Consider the following 20,219-nt stretch of genomic DNA (forward strand, 5'->3'; position numbering starts at 1 on the left):
CTGCTTGTCTTATACTGGCGTAGGGTAATCTAACTAGTCATCCAGACCTCCATTTGGCCATAACTGATGGAGGAATGGTTGACAAGTCACCAACACTGTTAGAAGGCGTGTGGGTCTACGAGCGTTGGACAATTACTGACGAACATGGAGAGGCGCAACATCAGGAAGGGATCTTTGCTTGGCTATAGCTGAAAAAGGTACTTAATTAAATCTTTAACCATTACCCACTTAATTAGGTGCTATTGGGAATTTCTTTCACTTGAAGATCTCAACGCTTCCAACGACAGCAACCCACGCACTACTGACATCAATCCTGATTACAACATTTTACAACATTTACAACATTCTACAACATTTACAACACTTTTACATTGCTTCTCTATTGAATTCCACAACTTGATTGTATTTTTTTTTTGGTTGAATAATAAACGCTGCTATAACCAGAGGTGTTTTTTTTTTGTTTATTTATTCAATTAAATTCTTATAACGAGCCCTAGTATACTTGCTGAGTTATACCCCAGCTATAGATAGGGCCGGAAAAGGTCGTTATAAAGTATATGCTAAACTTTACAAAGATACTAAGAAAACTTTACTGAAGTTCGCATATCAAATGGCTCACACTTCAATCGATCTATATGATAATAAATATAAATTATAAACGCTAGGTCACCAAACTGTCAACTTATCCAATATTTGGAATTTAAATAGGCTTAACAATCATATACATGAAGTTAACCCTTTTTCTTGAGAGAATTAAAACTGCTCAGTTACGGAACTCTGAACTGAAAATAGCTACGCTTGCCTCAACGAATACAATATATATAACACCCATTAACTAATTGCAACGTCAAAAGTAGTCCTATGAAATAAAATCATACATAGTATTCTAACAATATACAGCTCAGTCTAAATACAAGACACAAGCATATTGATACATGAAGCTCAAGATCTCTGACCATAACCGCAATACAATTCCCATCAAGTTATCTTATATTTTCTAAAATGCTTTGTAACTAATTTCTGGCAGGCTGAGTTTATAAAGCTGAACATTCTTTATGGGGATCCAGGCTAACTTTCAAGAGACATCCAATATAGTAACCCAAAATTTCGATCTCACCTTTTGCGTAGCTAAATGTAACAATACTGTAAATGTGAACACGCAATCCTTACTGAATTTAAACTGTAATCACTTTGCAATCACATTAACATTAAAGTCTAAAGTTCAGAATGCAGAATGAATTTTTTAATAAATTTTTTTTCTATAATAAGCGTAAACTGTAAAAAATTTTAAAGATAACTTAGGCACCAAAAAATAGAAGGTACTGAATAATATAAACCGAATCCCTAAATTGTAAGTGTAGCACAAACACATACAATTTTGACGGCTACAAAACCTATAAAATATTCACTGTAGCAGGCAACCAAACAATCGAATAAGCCAATTCCACCAATTCCCACTACATCCACTGCTTGGCACTCGCTATTTTCAAAATTTTATTGAGGCACTCATTCCAATATCCCATTTAGAAATCTCGCTAAGAACAAATAAAGTCAAATATATCCTAAAGTCACTATATGCATAGAAATCTCCAAGTAATGGTCTGATTACAGCTAAGGTGATAAAAGAACTTCCAATTATTTAAAGAAATCATCCACCATTTTTGTTTTCATCGACAATTTAAAATAGTAGAGATTATTATAGATTCAAGACGTGAAAATGGACTACTCCATATAACTTCTTCTCACAACTACTTTCCTATGCTCTTAAAAAGCTCAAAAAGGCAGTGTGAACATTGAAACAAATTAATTGTGACATTACCAATCACCACTTTCAAAACCATGCTAATATAAAACAATAAAACAAATTTATAAAATGTGCCATAATACAAAGAAAGCTCTAGACGAAAAAAAACTTTCAATAATGTATCCCAAGCATTCGGCAAGGTTTGATATCAAGAATTATAAAACACATTGAAATAAATATTGCACATATATTTTATAGAAAAAAAAAAAACTACATCAAAACACTTATGGTTTAACACATTATTTATGGTCTAATTTCAAAAAACTTCAGTGTAAATTGGTGCACTAACGATAAAGTTATAATATCAACAATTTCTGACTGTGATGAGATAACAAGAAACCTTCAGAAACATTAGTTAAAAGTACAAAACTGGCTTAATAAATGGAGAATTAAAATCAATCCGGTCAAATCTACTCAATTTTTACCTACTTTCTTATTTGGCTATAACAACACGTTACAGGGATTCGACCTAACGCAGCATATTGCTTCAAGCGACTCTGCTGCGTGCGTGCCTTTTCTAATCTCATGCATCAGTTCCGGTTAGCGCTTCCTTAAATTGATTACTCTACCGGAAACACGGTCTACCCCACGACTCCTTCCTCCAACTACTGCTTCAAACACCTTTTTCGCTGGAGCATTTTTATCCATTTTTACGACACGGTCAAGCCAATGAAGCTGCTGGATTTTAATTCGCTCAATTATATCAATGTCGTGAAAAAGCTCTATGACTCGTGGCTCATTAGGATGCGGTAGTCGTTGCCAACTCGTAGAGGACCCAAGATCTTACGAAGAACTTTTCTCTCGAACACTTCCAGTGCTGCTTCATCATTTTGTGATAACGTCTATGCTTCTGCGTCATAGAGAAGCACAGATAGGATGAGCTACCCATAGAGCGTAGGTTTTGTTTATTTAGAGAGAGCTCCACGTCCCAATTCTCTACTGAGCCCATAGCACCACCTATTAGCAATAGTGATTATTTGTCTGATCTCTAAGTTGACATTGTTGTTGTTTGTCATGGCAGTGCCAAGTTAAATGAAATCCTCAACTGATTCGAAAGTATACTCGCCAGTAAGATTTCCAAATCAGAATAAATTATAAAAAATTACACTAAAAATGTGAAATGCAACATTGCTAAATAGATTTCCCAGAAGGGAAATGATCTAAATTTGATATATTTCATGAAACAAAATGTAATAAAATAAACAAACAAGCATGTAATCTGATATATTTAATCACTATTTATCTTGACGCATAATCATATACTGGCACTTATGGTATAAGTATTTAGAAATGTAAATAATAATTTCATAAGACAAATATATTCACAAACGAGTTCATTTAAACAACGAGTATAATATGACGTTTATACTGACTACAAATGACTCATTTCAAATCAGTTATTTGAAAGTATTTATATTTGTTGTTATTCATTTGTTCTCATTTTAAACAGCTGATTTGTCGGAGTGCCTGTTGATTTAATTTGCCATACGCCGTACAATATAAAAAGAAGTACACTGTTTTCAAGAAAATGCAACCACCAAATATTTGTTTACCTTTTTTGTGTAAATATGTAAAAACAGCTTTCTTAAACTGTCAAATTGCCATGAAAAACTTTTATTTAGGATATATTCAATGTATTCATTTCCATTTGGAACTCATTTTAAACTCGTTGGAACTCATTTATACAAAATAAGATCCAAGTATTAGTCATTTGCTTCTCATTTGTGGTCTTTGACCCAAATCAGGCCACTGATGCTTTATAAGACAAACAAGATCAAACTTTTTACAAGTAACCATTGTTACGTTCGGTTGAATGAAGTAGTCCCTTTTGTAAAATAAAAATTAAATGTTTTTTATTTTTTAAATAAATAATATTAAATATTAACTTATAGAAAACTACATTATTTACCATTATTTGACATCCAAATTCTAAAAATGTATATATATTTATTTTGAATATACACATAGCAGATAAAGTCTGCGTTCACTCACAAAATATTTCTTAAATTTCGTATAACTTTTTTAATTTTTACTCAAATTGATTTTTGTTTTCTGATTTATTTTAACCAAAGAAACAACAACAAAGTTCTTTAAAAAAAAGGTTATTCTTTAAAAAGAAAATTAGAATCAATTATATGCAAAAGCAATAAGTTTTAAAGCAGAAAAAGACTCCGTTCACTTCTTAATATTTATTTATTTTTTCTTAAAAACATAGATTTATTTGTTGTATCTTCCCTTACAATGGGACTAACAATAAGTTGTAAAATATTATCACCAATTACACAATATTACAACTTTTATTTTAACTATACATTGCATAATATAAAATAAGTAAACTTTATATCACGAACCTCACTTAGATTGGTGGCATAAATTTCATTGGAATGAGAGTGTGGTGGTTTACTAAGAAATCAATACAACTTTATGAGATTACTAAAAATAAGAGAGGGGAATTTACTTGAATGTTTTCTCTTTTCAGACGGGAAGAAGTGGACTTAAATGCGTTAACATATTCTGTCAGCATTTATTATATTTTTTTCTTATATTGTCAAATGCAGCTAAAGGAATTTGTAGATGTCGGTGGATATTTTCACTCCTAATATACCAAGGGGCTCCAGTGATTAATCTCAGTATTTCTGACTGACCTCTTTGGATAATTTCAATATTTGAAGCACTAGCATTACCAAATACCTGAATATCAAAAGTTCATATTGGTTTTATGATGCAATTACATAAGAGTACTTTACACTTTTGGAACAAGAAGGATCTGTTATTAATGAGCCAGTGCAACTTACATGCTTGGACCTTCAATTGATTTTTTTGGCTTCAATATGTTCGCGTCAAGTTAGTCGTTTGTCTAGGTGAATACCTAAATACGTTATATTATCTGCTTGTGGATTGGGAATGTTATTTAGTAAAATTGTTGGATATGTACTCCGATTTAAAGTGAAAATGGCGTGTCTACATTTTATTTCATTTATTTTAATTCACCATTTTGACAATCATTTCTCCATCCGAAATAAGTGAGATTGAAGTTGGTTTGAAGCGTTTTTATTTCCACATAAAATTGCCGTTTCATCAGCAAACGTTGTAATGACGACTGAGCTACTTATTGTGATATCAGATGTGTAAAGTAGACACAAGATAGGGCTAAGAACACTTCCCAGTGACTTCTTTTAACTTCTTAGTATTTTAATTAAAACAATTTTTTAGAAAAGCAAAATTATTAAACCTTCATATATTTTATAAATTATTTAAGTGTTAAAAAATTTTCTTAAAAAATTTTACAAGTGGAATCTTAGTAAATTTTTACATTTTATAATATGAATTCCATTACTATTGTATAAAGCAAAAGTGTGCGAGCAAATTTTTTGACAAACAAGTTTTGAATAGCGGAGAATATTCTAACAGTGTAAATTACATTATAGTATTTTGGAATTACAAAATTTTGATTTAATTAATTACAAATAAAACTTTGTGTTTGAAACTTTGAATAATATGAGTTTGAGTTGATCGTTCGAAGCGACCGGTTGCATAATACAAAGTGCGGAAAGTAAACAATTAAATTTATTAAATTAAATTGTGGTAAACAACATTTAAAAACCTATTTAGAAACCTAATAATTTTTCGTTTTAAACCGCGTCCATTTAACAATCTAAAAAGATTTTTGTAAAGAATTCGACTACGAAAAATATAATGCTTATTAGAAGAAGCCCTCCATCCAAATCCACCAAATTAATGATCGATACAAAACGTACTATCTCAGAGGTGTCACCTAACAAAGGCGACCTACAATCTGTTGGCAGTATGGATGTGTCGGAGCATTTACAGGACATGCAAAAAACAATGGTGAGCATTCTAGATGAGAAATTGAGGGATATTGCTACTAAATCCGATTTAGAGGCTGTTAACACAAATATAATCAGCCTAAATCGTACAGTCGAAATGCTTTCAGATAAAATAAAACTTTAAAAGAAAAAATAATTAAATTGGAACATGAAAAACAAACCCACCACGAAGAACTGATGCGGATAATTGACGCCAATAAGGAAAACAACCTCAAAACTGTGTGAAGAAACTCTTGGTATAAACATTGTAGTCCGTAAAGCTAGAGTCATATCACAGCGGGAAAATAGAATCAACGTCTTGGCAGTGATGACGTCAGAAGAATCTATTGGCCTAGTTTTCCAAAACATACACAAACTTGCAAACTCTACGATTATGATTGAAAAAGACCTGAACAAAGACAGACAACGGCATAGAAAAGCTCATCTCTTAATAAGGAAAAAACTTTTCTCAATAGATCGTTCGCACAAGGTGCTCGTTCGAGATGATAGAAAACGTATTGGAAACAAGTGGTGCAAATGGAGCAAAAATGGAATCCTAAAGTGTGGCAATGAGGAGGCGACTACTATTCTCCAATCTATATATGGAAACAAACTTGAAAACCTTAATCTTAACTTATTAAGCATCATAAGTGAGCTAGATCAAAACAACCATATGGCAAAAAACTAAAGAACGAATACAGCACATTAATAACAACTACAGATGACGCTCCATCAACATCACGAAATACGGCATCTACATACAATCTTTTTAAGCTTCAAATAACATTTTGGAATGTACACGGTATTGCAAATCTTTTTAATGAAACAAAAATTGCTGACTCGCAGATCATATCTGTCTATGAAACCTAGTCAACAACACCTCTCAATAGCCTTAGTCCTTGGTGCAACTATGATGCGCTGACAGCCCCAACAACAAGGGAAAAGTCCATTGGTAGAGCTAGCGGTGGTATTGTATCTCTAGTTAAAAAAAATTTAGCAAAAAGTAGCGAAATAAGCAAAACAAATTTGTGGATTGTTAACTTTTATTGTATTAATAATTTTAATTTTATTTTAGGTTCATATTGTACATTAAACCACATTATGATATAAATATTGCTTTAGAATTACTTCAACCATTAATCAATGAAATAATTAAAAAATATGCAGGGATCCCCTTAATAATAGGTGGTGACTTCAACGGTAGAGTGGGTGAAGAGGGTGCTCAAGAATTTTTATCTGAAATTAGTTCGATTTTCATATCTAAAAGAAACTCTCTCGATTTAATCTTGAATAGGCGTGGTAAAAATATATTAGAATTCATAGAAAATAATGGCTTTATCTTGCTTAACGGTTGCACAGATGGTGACATCCCAGCAAGTTTTACATTCTCAAACAAAAATGGTAACTGTGTTATTGATTTAATCTTGGTCAACGTTGCTGCAAATCCATTTATAAAAAGCCTAGGAGTACAAGCACTTGCTTCTGGTTCAGACCATTTCCCAGTAACCTTAAAACTTGAATTCCCTACCGGCACTAGCAATATAAATTGTACAAATGTAACTTCTTGTAAACGAACCAGATTAAAATGGGATATAAATAAGTCTGATATTTTTACAATGCACAGAACCACTGTCTTGAATCATTGACATGAATCATCACTTCTCTTCAGAAATGGTTATTGCTAAGTCCTTTATGCCTCTTTACTATACTTCTAAGCCATGGTTTGACTCAGAGCTACGGGCCTCAAAGAAAAATCTAAATCATGCCCTAAAAAAGTACAAGCGACAAAGCTTTTCATCTGAAACTAAAACAGTATACATAGATTTAAAAGCTAATTACAAAAAAATGCTGTCTGGAAAAAGAACGGAACATGAAATTAAGATCAAAAACAAGTTCTTTAACATAAAAAGTCCGAAAGACTTTTGGAATCTTATTAATCGTACAATCGAAAATCTTTTGTCAACAACCCTATACCAAATTCTGTTTGGCAAAGCTTCTACGAGCAAATTTATCCACCTCGTCCTACCACTTAACTTATACTGTTTGAAAACTTTATCGAAGCACTGGATTCGGAAATAACAATAATTGAAATAAAATCAGCAATAAATAAAATCAAAATTAATAAGGCTCCAGGCGAAGATGCGATTACGGCAGAGTTCTTTAAGAATTTATCTAGTCAATGGATTTATATCCTACAGTCTCTTAACTGGAAGCACACCAGCTTCTTGGTCACAGTCCGTACTTATTATGTTACACAAAAAAGGTGAAATAAACTCACCCGAAAATTATAGAGGCATTGCTCTATGCAATATTACCTTAACAATTTTTACCCATATTCTGCATGATCGCCTCTTGCCATGGGCGAAACAACATAATAAAATTCCTGAGTCGCAAAATGGGTTTAGTAAAAATAGATCATGTATTGATATTTTTACTCTTCAAACAGCAATTCAAATACATCTACGTCTAAAAAGCAACTCTGCTTACGGACTTTTTATTGATTTCAAAAGGGCATTTGATTCTATTGACCAGATGCTGCTCTGGCAAAAACTTCATTCGCAAGGTATAAGTTCGCGCTTAATTAAAATTCTCCAGTCTATTTACGATAAGGCTTTCTTCGTGATCAAACTGCAACAAAAAAACTCCCATCCTATCTCTGTTACCGAAGGCGTTCTCCAAGGGGAAATTCTCAGCCCTCTCCTTTTCATATTGTTTATTGCTGATCTTGAGAAAGAATTAAGGAATTCAAATATTGAAGGGATCAATATTAATGGTCCACATGATATTTTGATGCTGCTTTTTGCAGATGACGCCGTTGTTCTAGCCAGGTCCCCTATTACTTTACGAAAAAATCTATTAGCACTTGAAAGCTACTGCGAAGAAAACAAATTTGTTGTAAATACGAAAACAACCCAAATTGTCCACTTTAGAAGAGGGGGTAGGCCAATAGCAGAAAATTTCTTTTACAAATGTCAAAAAATTTCTGTCGTGAAGTTCTACACATATGGTACTTAGGAGTAAATTTCTCAAAGTTCACATTAGGCAAATGTGCAGTAGAAACTGCTATAAGAAAAGGGAAAATGGCGCTCGGTACGGCAGTACAAACTGTTAGTAAATTTAAATCAGATTCTTGGGAAGGTCGGGCTAAACTATTCGACTGCACTGTATCTGTAATACTTTTATATGCATCAGAAGTGTGGGGTCTACGTTACTGTGATTCACTTGAAATCGTTCAATCAACGTACTACAAACGTTTGTTAGCACTCCCCCAAGCTACAAACAATGCAGCACTTAGACTAGGTCTTGGTCTTGTAACTAGGTCTTGTAAATATTTCATACAGAGTTTTCAAACGCGCAATCGATTTCATTATACGAATTCTTTAAATGGACCAATCAAGATACCTCAAACAACGTCTCCTTCGTCTCATTTACCTATACGTAAATAATTCTTCTACAAGTGAATTAAATTGGGTTACATAATTTAATAAGTTTCTTGAAGTAAGTTAATAATAAGTTTCTAAATAGACAAACTTGTGGGAAACACCGACTGCAGCAACTTGGATTGATAACTGAACTACGGCTCTTGAACGCTATCATAGATATCTAAAATTCAAAGACATTTTAAAATCCACCAACTCACAATCCATGAATTGCAATATATTAAGAGTCCTGGATGACAAACCTGCCTGTTACCTCTTTGATCGTAACTCACTGCACTCGTTTTTGTATTAACGGGCAAATTCACAGACTCGAAATCAACAACCTTTGTACACTTTGTAATTCACAAACTGAAGAAACGTTGAATCACTTTATGTTTGAGTGCCCTATTTACTCCTCAGTACGACATCACCATCTTCGTTTCTTACTTACGGTCTTCAGAGAAAATAAATCTCTAATTTTCAACTGCACTGATCCGCAATCATCTAAAGCAATATTCACATATATAATAAATAGTCTTAAAATCAGATCATTTATTATAAACGCATAAGATTTTGCAAAAAAAGATATATATACATATATAATTATAATTATTTCCCCACTATTTATAAAACTTTTTTTGTTTTTTTATCGCTTACTTTTTAAACCTAATTAGTAATAAGTTTAATTTAATTAATAATAAGTATACATCAAACCTCCTTCTGTTACAACTATAAGTTCAGAAGCAGAAGTAAATAAATGTTGAATTGAATTGAAAATTGAAATTAAAACAATTAAAATTCATAGAAATTTACAACTAGTAGCCTGTGGAAAAACCTGTGTTTAATAACCTCTTTTAGGCGTTTTTATATAGACTCAACCATCTCTGCAATATCCTGTGCGTTTATTTTTAGCCATTCTTCCTTGATGACGTTTCTTAAGATATTCTTGCTGGGAATCGTGTGATGGCGAATCTTCTTTTCCAAATGAACCTACAGATGTTCTATGGGACTAAGGTCTGGTGATTTTGATGATGTCTGAATTTGCTTGAGACCATAATACAGCAGACAAATACGTAGGATTGCTGCTGCACTCTATACGTGCAGTTGTTGTTCTGCTGAAAGAAAAAGATTGCCTCAAGTCCTAACATTCATTCATTTTCTATCAAATTTCTTTTTAATATATTTAGATACCAAAATTTTTTTTTATTGTATCTTGTATTAATTTAAATTTATCGACACCAACATCACTATATACCAACATCACTGTATTTCACCGTTGAAATTAAGTTTTGTTTATCATAGGCTGTACATGATTTTCTCCACACAAGTTTTCTATATTTGATTCCAAATATGCGGAATTTACTCTCATTGAAGAAAATAACTATTTTCAGAACTCTATAGGTTTATTTACATGCTCACTTGCAAAACTTAATCATTTTAGTTTATTATATCGGGATATATATGGCTTCTTTCTTGCAACTTGGGTATAATACTTTCTTTTCTTCAAAATTTTCCGCACAGTATCAGTATTCAGCAATATGTTCAGCGAGTTTGGAAGCTGTTACTCTTGGATTAACTTTCACTTGGTTGATAATGCTGCGTCTTCCCTATCTGACAGAATTGAGAGGGCGATTAATGCGAGGTTTCGAAACGTAATTACCCGTCTCCTCGAAGTTATTTATAACTTTTTCACAGATGAATATTGACGATCAATATCTTTACCAATTTTTCGTAGGTTGACGTCATCTTTTCAAAATTTAACAGTTAAATATTGCTCTCTAATACTTATTTCACGTCTTTTATTTTCCATTGTAAAAATTTACTATTAATGTAAAAATTTTTTTTAAATGATCAATTCTTATACTCTTTAGGAAGTCAACTAATAATTAAATATCATTTAATTACATAATTATGCTTACAAGCGAATTGAAATTTAAATAAGTAAATGTAAATATTAAGAAGTGACCGCAGACTTTTTCTGTTTTAGAATTTGTTGCTTGTACATATGATTGTGTTTCATTTTTTTTTTAAAGAATAACTGTTATTTTTTTATGTTACAACTTTATTGTTGTTTCTTTGGTTAATATAAATCAGAGAACAAAAATTAATGTTAGTAAAAATTAAATCGTGTTAAAATCTTGTTTCATCGTTATTTAGAATGCAAGAATTGGCATTTCTAGAACTTAGGTAGGAAACTTAAAGAATATTTAGATTTATATATTTTTCTTTTAAGAAGGTTTTTGTAGAGGATCAATTATTTCTTAATACATACAATTTATTTTGAATAAAATGAATTATTAAGCGATCGTATAACTGTTTTTAATATTGCTATATTTTTGACATCTGAGGTCTTTAAAAATATTTAAAGGTTTTATAGACTATAATATATCATTTTTCGGAGTGGTACAATTTATACAATATCTACTTAAAGCTTATTTTTATTTATTAATTTTTTGAACATTCTTCGATTTTTTGATTCAAATATTACTTAAAAATTAACAATACATTCTGTTGAATATAATTTGAAAATTAACCATTATATGTTTTATTTGTTACAAGCTCAGATAGGTGTTTAGGTTTATTGCGGATGATAGTTGCCATCTATCTATTTCTGAAATGACTAGCGTAAGACTATGTGAGATACTACATTGTAAGATTATGCCGTTTTACATTATGCATTAGAGATGATTTTGACATTTCTCTTGTTTTGTTTTATTTCGTGTTTGATAACAATTTTGTACAAAAATATTGTAATATAAATTTAATTATTTGGTTCTAATATAAACACAGCAAGTAAAATTGCTAATAAAAAGTTTCATAGCAAAAGTAACAAAACTCCAGAAAAATATGCGAACATAATAAGTCAAGTACGGGTTTGGATCAGTTGGTTAATGTGCGCTGATTCTGAGCTTCACATTTGGCAAGAATACAAGAATTATTTCCAAGAGTATTTGGCAATACTCGAAACAGCTATATGGTCAGCCAAAAACTCAATTAATTAAAATAATATAAATAAAAAAATAAAATTTTTGTTGTTGTAGTTCACTACTGTTCGAAAAAACCTCTTTACGACATATAAATTTAATATATAGTTTAATAACAATAATTTAACAAATTTTAGTAATAATTATGTACAAAGCTATTATTAAACAAATTTATTAAAAATTTACTCACTTCGGCATTTTCAAGCTTTCAATGTTTGTTTTGAATAGATTTTGACATTTCTCTTCCAATTCTTCTAAGATCGTAAAACATCTACGATATGAAACCATTTGCAGAGTTGCACAGAAAAATAATCACCATTTGTTAGGAGATAAAAAATCAATCTTCCCCAAAAGGAGATTAACCTTTGTATGGGAAATCTGATATTAAACAAGATTAGTTCTTTAATCGCGATAATTGCTTTATTCTGCTTTTAATCTGACAATGTAAACACCGTATAAGCTATTTGTATAGCTTATTTTGAGATCAGCAAGGTTATCAGCAACCGCATAGAAAAAAACTGGTATAAAAACTGATACATATAAATGTGTGACTATAATTTTTGGGTTAAAAGTCTTAGAAATTGAATTCGTTCATATTAGAACCGTGGATTATTCAAATTTTAAATTTTGGCGAGTTATGTCGCTTGTTATTGATAAAAAACATACGTAATTGCTGTACTCTTGCCACAACAGCTACACATTCTCTACTATTGTCGAAAACATTTTTTATACACATTTAGAAACCTTTAAACAAAAAAACGTTTCATTTTGTAACAGGTTTGAAGAATATTAGCCATTTAAACGAAGACGAACTGTTTTTACAACAGTAGGGATAAAAATTGTACAAAATTAATAATTTACAATAGTTATAGTAAATTTCTATAGTTGATGTTTGTGTAGCCCTAATTATAGCATAGCAAGCACTTTTGTTGTTTACAAATAAGAAATAAAACTTAAAATAACAATAACGTAAACCATGAATTTTTTAACTCTAACCCCAAAATGCTTCAATCTACTATTTACGTGCCTATGTAATATATATATTTAACGCGCACTAATCTAAAATTTATTACAAGGAGTATAAATATGTACATACATAGAAACACACAATAATCTTAAAATCTTGTCCAATGTAAACCAACACACACAATTTTAAGAATTTTGTTTACTTATTGTACAGTAATTATGTTGTGCATACATGTAGGAAACTGTTGTAAAAAACACCAGTAAAATATGAATATTGGTAACAATTTTTATTATAGAATATTATTGTTGATTATTGATTTATTATTTGTCTGTAGGGTACTGTTACATAATCATGAAAATTGTAGTGAACATGCATGCTACAACCATTTACTTGATAAAATATGAAAACATCAATCATAAATCAGCTTATATTTGCAAAAATTAAAAATGCCATAACGGATTAGAATTATTTTTCAAGAGCGCAGAAATAGTATCCAAAAAGAAAAGAAGTAAAATTTTAGCCATAAAAGTAACTGTCTGTGTAATGTTTTTATACTTACTTTAATCGGTGAATTACTTTTATAAAATTATGCTGACCGGTTTAATATGACAACAGTAAAAAATTAAAAGTTATATTCCGCCTCGTCCACGGTGATAAAACCATAAATTAGCAAAATTGGATATAGGAATACACTGATATAAATAAATGCTACTACGCTCTCATCTTTAAACAATTAAACACAGAAGCATAAAATAATTTATATTAAGTTTTCCTAAAATCCGATATTTACTTATTCATTTAATAAAGAAAAATTAACATTAATACTATAATTTTATGCAAGTAAAATACTTCGCGTATTTAGATTACAATTAGATTAGATTAGACATCAGATTTTTTCATTTTATTTAATCAATTTTATTTGTACAAAGACATTAAAATTTAAGACACTTATTTAATTTGGCACAAAGTTTGCTGGTTTAAATCAAGTATGAAATATCTTCTCAATATATCACTTTTACAACTTTAATTGATTACATTGTAAAGACATATAAGAGGAATATGGAAAATATATGATTTGCGCATGTTTATTTAACATTGCATTTTAAGGAATCAAACTTGATATTCTACCTATTCTATTAAGATTACCAAATTTTTTTATGAATGTTATATATTTAAAAATCAAAAATCATTAACTAAACTACTGTTTTCAAATCACATTAGGCCCTTTTATGTTATTTATTTATTTAGCATGCCAAGTGTTTAAAGTGCATATGTATATATTTAAACCACCCCAAAAACCTAACCTCCTGTAAATAGTTAAATACGAAACGAATGATCCGACAGCTGTATCAAGTTTAACAGTTTAGCAAACTAGCATCTCTTGGGACAGGTTAATTTGCTAAAATGTTAAATATTAACTTTGGAATTATTATATGTAGTTAATCACTACGTTTACGCGAGTCTTAAAATCACTTTTAAAACTGATTTTAAAATTTGTTTTTAGAGCGTTTACGCACAAGAATTAAAAGCACTTTTAAGGTAACTGTCAATCAATCAGCTGTTTAACAGCAAACATAAATGTTGATTTTAAACATTTTAAAAATGAATATGGTAAAACTACAAATTGTTTTACTTTTATTGCAATAAAAGATATTATAACCAAAATTGTAGAAAATAATAATAAAGCAACAATGCTGATTTTAATATCATTCCGTAAAATGCGATTGCAGCTCTTTAATAAAATGGCAATACGTTCTGCTAATGAGGCTTTAATGAATGTAAATGTTTTTATAAAGTTTTTCATAAAATATTTAGAATGCATTTTTGTTTTTAGCTTCCACCACGAATAAGCACTTTTAGCAAAAGGAAGAGAAGTTCGGTGTGGTGGGATGTTGAAGTTCTGCAGTTCTATGACGATGAACAATGGATTGCTGATTTTCGAATGAATCGACAAATATTTTTCAGGCTTTTAGATTTGCTTAAGGATAAAATGCACCAGCAGAAAATACTTTCGTTGAAGGGTTGTCTGTTGAAAAGAAAATAGCTATTGCAGTTTACAAACTTGCCTCTTGTGCTGAATACCGTGTAATTGCAAAGGGATTTGGAGTATCAAAAAGTACTGTTTGCTTATGTGTTCACAGTTTCTGTAAAGTTTTAATTGAAAATCAAGTCGGCAAAATATTATCCTGGCCAAATGCATTAGAATGTGAACGCATAGCCTCGAGATTTGAACAAAAATTTAAACTGCCAAATATTATTGGTGTTATAGACGGCACTCATGTGCCAATTAAACCCCCACAAGACGGTGCTGCAGACTTTCGTAACAGAAAGGGTTATAGTTCCATTGCAGTGCAAGCTATTGTGGATGATCAATATTTATTTAAAAATATCACAGCACGAAATCCTGGCTGTGCACACGATGCATCAGTGCTTAGGGGCAGTTCTCTATACAAAAACCATAATACATTAATTCCTGAAAGCCATAGGGAAATCGACGGAATTTACAACGCCTCAAATGAAGCTATGCTTTTTAAACTTCCTTATTATATTATTGGTGATGCAGCTTATCCGCTTTGTAACTGGATTATGAAAAATTATAGGGACGAGTTAACTGTTGCACGAATTGTTGTGGAGCAAGCATTTGGTCGCTTGAAAGGAAGATGGAGAATACTTTATAAGAAGAGCGACCTAGATGTTTACAATATGCCGCATGTGATAATATCGTGCGGAATTCTTCACAATTTTGTGGAGATATCTAAACAACGTTATAATTCCTCGTGGGATGTAGAAAGAATCCACGGTGAAAGTGAATATCCCCAACCTGAACAGATGTACAATCGACAAAATTCGTCGTCCGGACATCTTATGCGAGATCATATATGCGCGTAATTGGCGAGAAAATATCCACTTCTACATAGAAGTAATTAAAAAAATAATGTAGAAAAAATCAATTTTTAATTAATTAATTTATACGTTTATTTATAACTAACAATATAATATATATAATATAATATATTTATAACCATTTAAGCTTAATAATAAATTTAAATAATTGAAAATAATAAATTTAATATTAAATTGAAATATTTTTTCAAATAGAGAATAAAAAATAAAAAGATTTTCAAATAGAGAATAAAAAATAAATAATTTTAATTAATTTAAATTCTGCGTTGCAATTAGACCTCTGATAGCACTTTCAATTGTCTCATTGCTACTACGCACCAAATTTTCATTGTGCTTACGCTGCTCTTCCAGCATTTTCGTTTCCCATTCACGCTGTTTTTCCGCTTCCTCGCTAAAGAATTTTTCTTGGCGGCTAATCATAATTTTGCGTTCGCGAGATCAACTTTCATGAAAGCTGGGCAATGCCTTTGCGTAACTTCCTCTGCCTTTCGATCAATCTAGTCGAATTTGCGTTGTGGTGGTATTCGATGAAGTTGACGTCGAAGGCAAGTCATCTATTCCTAACTCCCAATTCGTTTCATCTGCGTTATTCTGCGGGTTCAAAATGCGGATGTTGAAAGCAAATCAAAGTCTGAATTGTGCTCCTCTGCGTTGTCATTTAAATATTATCATTCCATTCGCCTGCAATTAAAAAAATTAAAGTTCGGTAAGAAGATATTTACTTGTATGATAAATTACCATTTAGGTGTTCAATATCAAGAGTATCGCACCCGTTATTTTCAAGAATTGATGATGGTCTTGAGTCAAGAATTTCGCACATCAATGGATGGTATTCCATGCAACTGTTACCACTACAATTGTAATGTTTTTTTATTTCAGAGTATTGTCTCTTTAATACCTGCCACTTTTGTTTTATTTGCTGTACACTTCTGTACCAGCCACTGATTTCCATTTCTTGGCGAACAATTTCATAAATTGTGTCCTTTCTATATTTTTTGCCGTCTAACAATTTAATTATTTGTTTTTCTGCAAATATTTTAATTAAGCATTCTTCCTCCTCTTTCATCCAATTTTTTCTTTTTATTTCCCTTTTCTCCATATTTTTAGTTAGTGTTATTTGTAATAAAATTCAAATTATTTTCACCTATTCACTGTTAACAGCTGACAATTCAAACCTTAAACTGCTTTTAAGGTGTTTACGCAAAGCATAAAAGTGACATTTCTTACCAAAAGTGATGTTAAACTACTTTTAGTAAGCTAAAAGTGCTTTTAAGCAAAATTCAATTTAGGGTGTTTACGCGATCTTAAAATCGATTTTAAGAGCCTTAAAACAACTTTTAAGGCTCGCGTAAACGTAGTGAATGTTTAACATAAATAATACTGTTAAATATTAACATTTCATAAAAATTATTGACTACACATATGTATAACGTTTGAACTAAGTCTTTGCTGAATTGCAAACCAAATAAAAGCTGTTACAAAAAAATATGTCATGTAAAATATGTCGTTAAAAATTACTGTATGCTCACAGTCTACAATATAAAAAAAATGCATCATTTTGTAACCAGGTTCCCGTGTACATGATTGATTTGCTTGTACTTTGTTTCCTGTAATCTATTAAGTTTGTTTTAATTTTATTGCTGAAAATATTTAAAATGAATATTAGAACATGATATAGACGTTGTTACATATCCAAGTATGTACTTTGCTATACACTAAAGAAGATTTTATTTAGAACAAAAACTTCAATGAGCATGACACAATATAACAAACAAAATTGCACAAGGGGAGTAAAATTATTTTGCGCATTCTAGCTTCGAGCTGTTACCCGATCAATTTCCAGTTATTACAAACTTATTCAAAACACTTAACAACAATTAAAGTACAACGAAACTGACGTCAGAGAAAACCAATTGGCTCAGATATCGTCAATATATTAGTAGTCCCAGCCGCATTGACACAGTTTTAAAATCAGCTGTTAAACACGCTACCCCCATTAACCAGTTAACATTCACTGGATCTACAAGAAAATCTTCAGATGCAATTTAAAATTTCGTCAGAGAAAAATGGCATCTGAAACGAATGTGGCAAAAGCATAGATCTCCTACAAGTTCAAATTCAATTTTTTGGCTTAGCTGCCAAAAACCTGATAAAAGCATTGCTCATAGAGATGGAAAATATTGTACTTACGTATGAAAGTTAACACCTGCAAAAATACGAACTATTCGCTATGACGATCAATAAGTGTTATAGTAAATATAGTAATAATGTAGTAATAATTATAATACTACTAATGTATAACTTTAATTTTATACATATGTGGCAACCCTTAAATATTATGTCATTTAATGTAAATAAATTTTCTTCCTTCTTTAACTTACACCCGAACCGAAAAGACGTGTTTTTTTATCTGCGTACATCAGGTTATGGGCCGCATGTTTAATAAATATTTTTATTAATCCTTACAGATTATATTATCGGTAAATATAAATATTTTATTCTCGCTTTTCGTTGTTTTCGTTAAAAAACATTAAAAAGAAAATTGTAATTGCAATGGGCTTGGACAAGATTACAAAGTTAAAGGGCCGTGAGAATTACGACACCTGGAAATTTGCTGCAAAATCATACTTGGTAATAAAGGGTTACTGGCCATGTATGACGGGTACCGACACGAGCGCTGAAAAAAATTTGCAGCCAATTTCAGCACTTGGCTTATTATTGGAGCCGTGCAACTAATCGTACGTTCAAAATAGTTCGTCTGCTAAGGAAGCGTGGGAAGCGCTTGAAAGAGCATTTAAAGATAATGGAGTTATGCGTCGAATGGATCTTTTAAAATACTTTACTCGGTTAGAGTTCAGTGATTGTTCCAATATGGAAGAGTACGTAAACAAGATGACTAGTACACACCAAAAATTAACTAAATCAGGCACAAATACACCTGATGACATATGTGCACAAATTATGCTGAGTCGCTTGCCAGATGAATACAGACCGATGGTAATGGCGATTGCAAATTGTGGTAAAGTTTTAACTACGGATTTGGTACGTATAAACTTATTGCAAGAAATTGTTAATGAACCTTCGAACAATGAAACTGTTGCACTATTTACAAAAAATGGTAAAAATAAAAAGCAAAACTAAGAAAAAGAAAAACAATAATATAACATACTATGAGTGCAATAAGAAAGGGCACTATGCGAATAAATGTCCATCGAAAAACAAAAACACTTTATTGCTAGCTTCTACATCTCTCATTACTAAAAATAAGAGTGTAAATGGGTGGTTCATAGATTCTGGAGCAACTGCACACATGACTATGTCAAAAAACAATTTAACATATGTAATTAAGCCGCTTCCTGACAAGGTAATCGTGGATGATAATGGACGAGTTGCAGTGGAATGTACAGGTGATATTCACACAAATTTCGTTGAAAACATAAATGTAAAAAGTGTAAAAAAAATGCTACCACTGGTGTAAATTTTTCAAATAAAGCATTTGACAAATGTACTGTTTGTGTAAAAGGAAAAAAACTCGTGCATCTTTTAAAAGCACTGGAACTCGTGCTACTGAATGTTTACAGCAGATTCACACTGACGTTTGTGGTCCGTTGCCAACATAATCATTTGGAGGTGCGCGTTTTATTCTAACTTTTGTTGATGACTTCGGTAGGAAGGTGTTTGTGTATCCAATAAAGGAAAAGAGCGATGTTTTCAGCAATTTTATAAATTTTAAAAATCTTGTGGAAAATCAGCAGAATGGTAAAATAAAAACATTACGATCTGACAATGGTAAAGAATACTGCAATCACCAATTTAATTCTTTTTTTGTTAATCATGGAATTGTACATCAATGTACAGCCCCATATACACCTGAACAGAATGACGTTGTAGAACGTATGAATCGTTCATTGCTGGAAAAAGCTCGATGTATGTTGATAGGCACAAATCTGCAAAAGCAATTTTGGGATGAAGCCGGAAGTACTGCAGCATTTTTAATGAATAGAATTCCCTGTAGAAACAGTAATATAACGTCAGAAGAAATTTGCACCAAAAGAAAACCAGATTTGAGCCATATTAGGTTATTTGGTTGTAAAACCTTACTTTACATTCCCAAGGAACATTGAGGGAAACTCGATGCGAAAGCCACTGAATGTATTTTAATCGGTTACTGTGAAAATTCTAAAGCTTATAGACTCTATGACTTAAACAACAAAAAAGTTATTATAAGCCCACATGTAACGTTTATTGAAACTAATAATAAACATAAAAATATGAATTCTAATTTCATTGATTGCTCTCTTACTCCAGAAAGGC

The 20,219-nt window shown here is 31.2% G+C and overlaps 1 protein-coding gene across 1 annotated transcript; it reads left to right on the forward strand.

The window, feature by feature from the left end:
* The first annotated feature begins 8,711 nt into the window (after positions 1-8,711).
* On the forward strand, positions 8,712-15,890 carry LOC119665385 (protein ANTAGONIST OF LIKE HETEROCHROMATIN PROTEIN 1-like). The gene is made up of 2 exons (XM_038074626.1): positions 8,712-9,069; positions 15,022-15,890. Exons 1-2 carry the CDS (start codon positions 8,712-8,714, stop codon positions 15,888-15,890), a joined length of 1,227 nt encoding a protein of 408 aa, XP_037930554.1.
* The last annotated feature ends 4,329 nt before the right edge of the window (positions 15,891-20,219 follow it).

Source organism: Teleopsis dalmanni, chromosome 1 (genome assembly GCF_002237135.1).
Source record: "Teleopsis dalmanni isolate 2A chromosome 1, ASM223713v2, whole genome shotgun sequence".
Taxonomy (NCBI): domain Eukaryota; kingdom Metazoa; phylum Arthropoda; class Insecta; order Diptera; family Diopsidae; genus Teleopsis; species Teleopsis dalmanni.

Excerpts from the sequence above, each read along its gene's own strand:
- LOC119665385 (XM_038074626.1), top strand. The coding sequence starts at position 8,712 with ATGGCGCTCGGTACGGCAGTACAAACTGTTAGTAAATTTAAATCAGAT. Across the intron at positions 9,070-15,021 it reads TTCGTCTCATTTACCTATAC|GGTTGTCTGTTGAAAAGAAA; the intron begins GTAAATAATTCT and ends CTTTCGTTGAAG.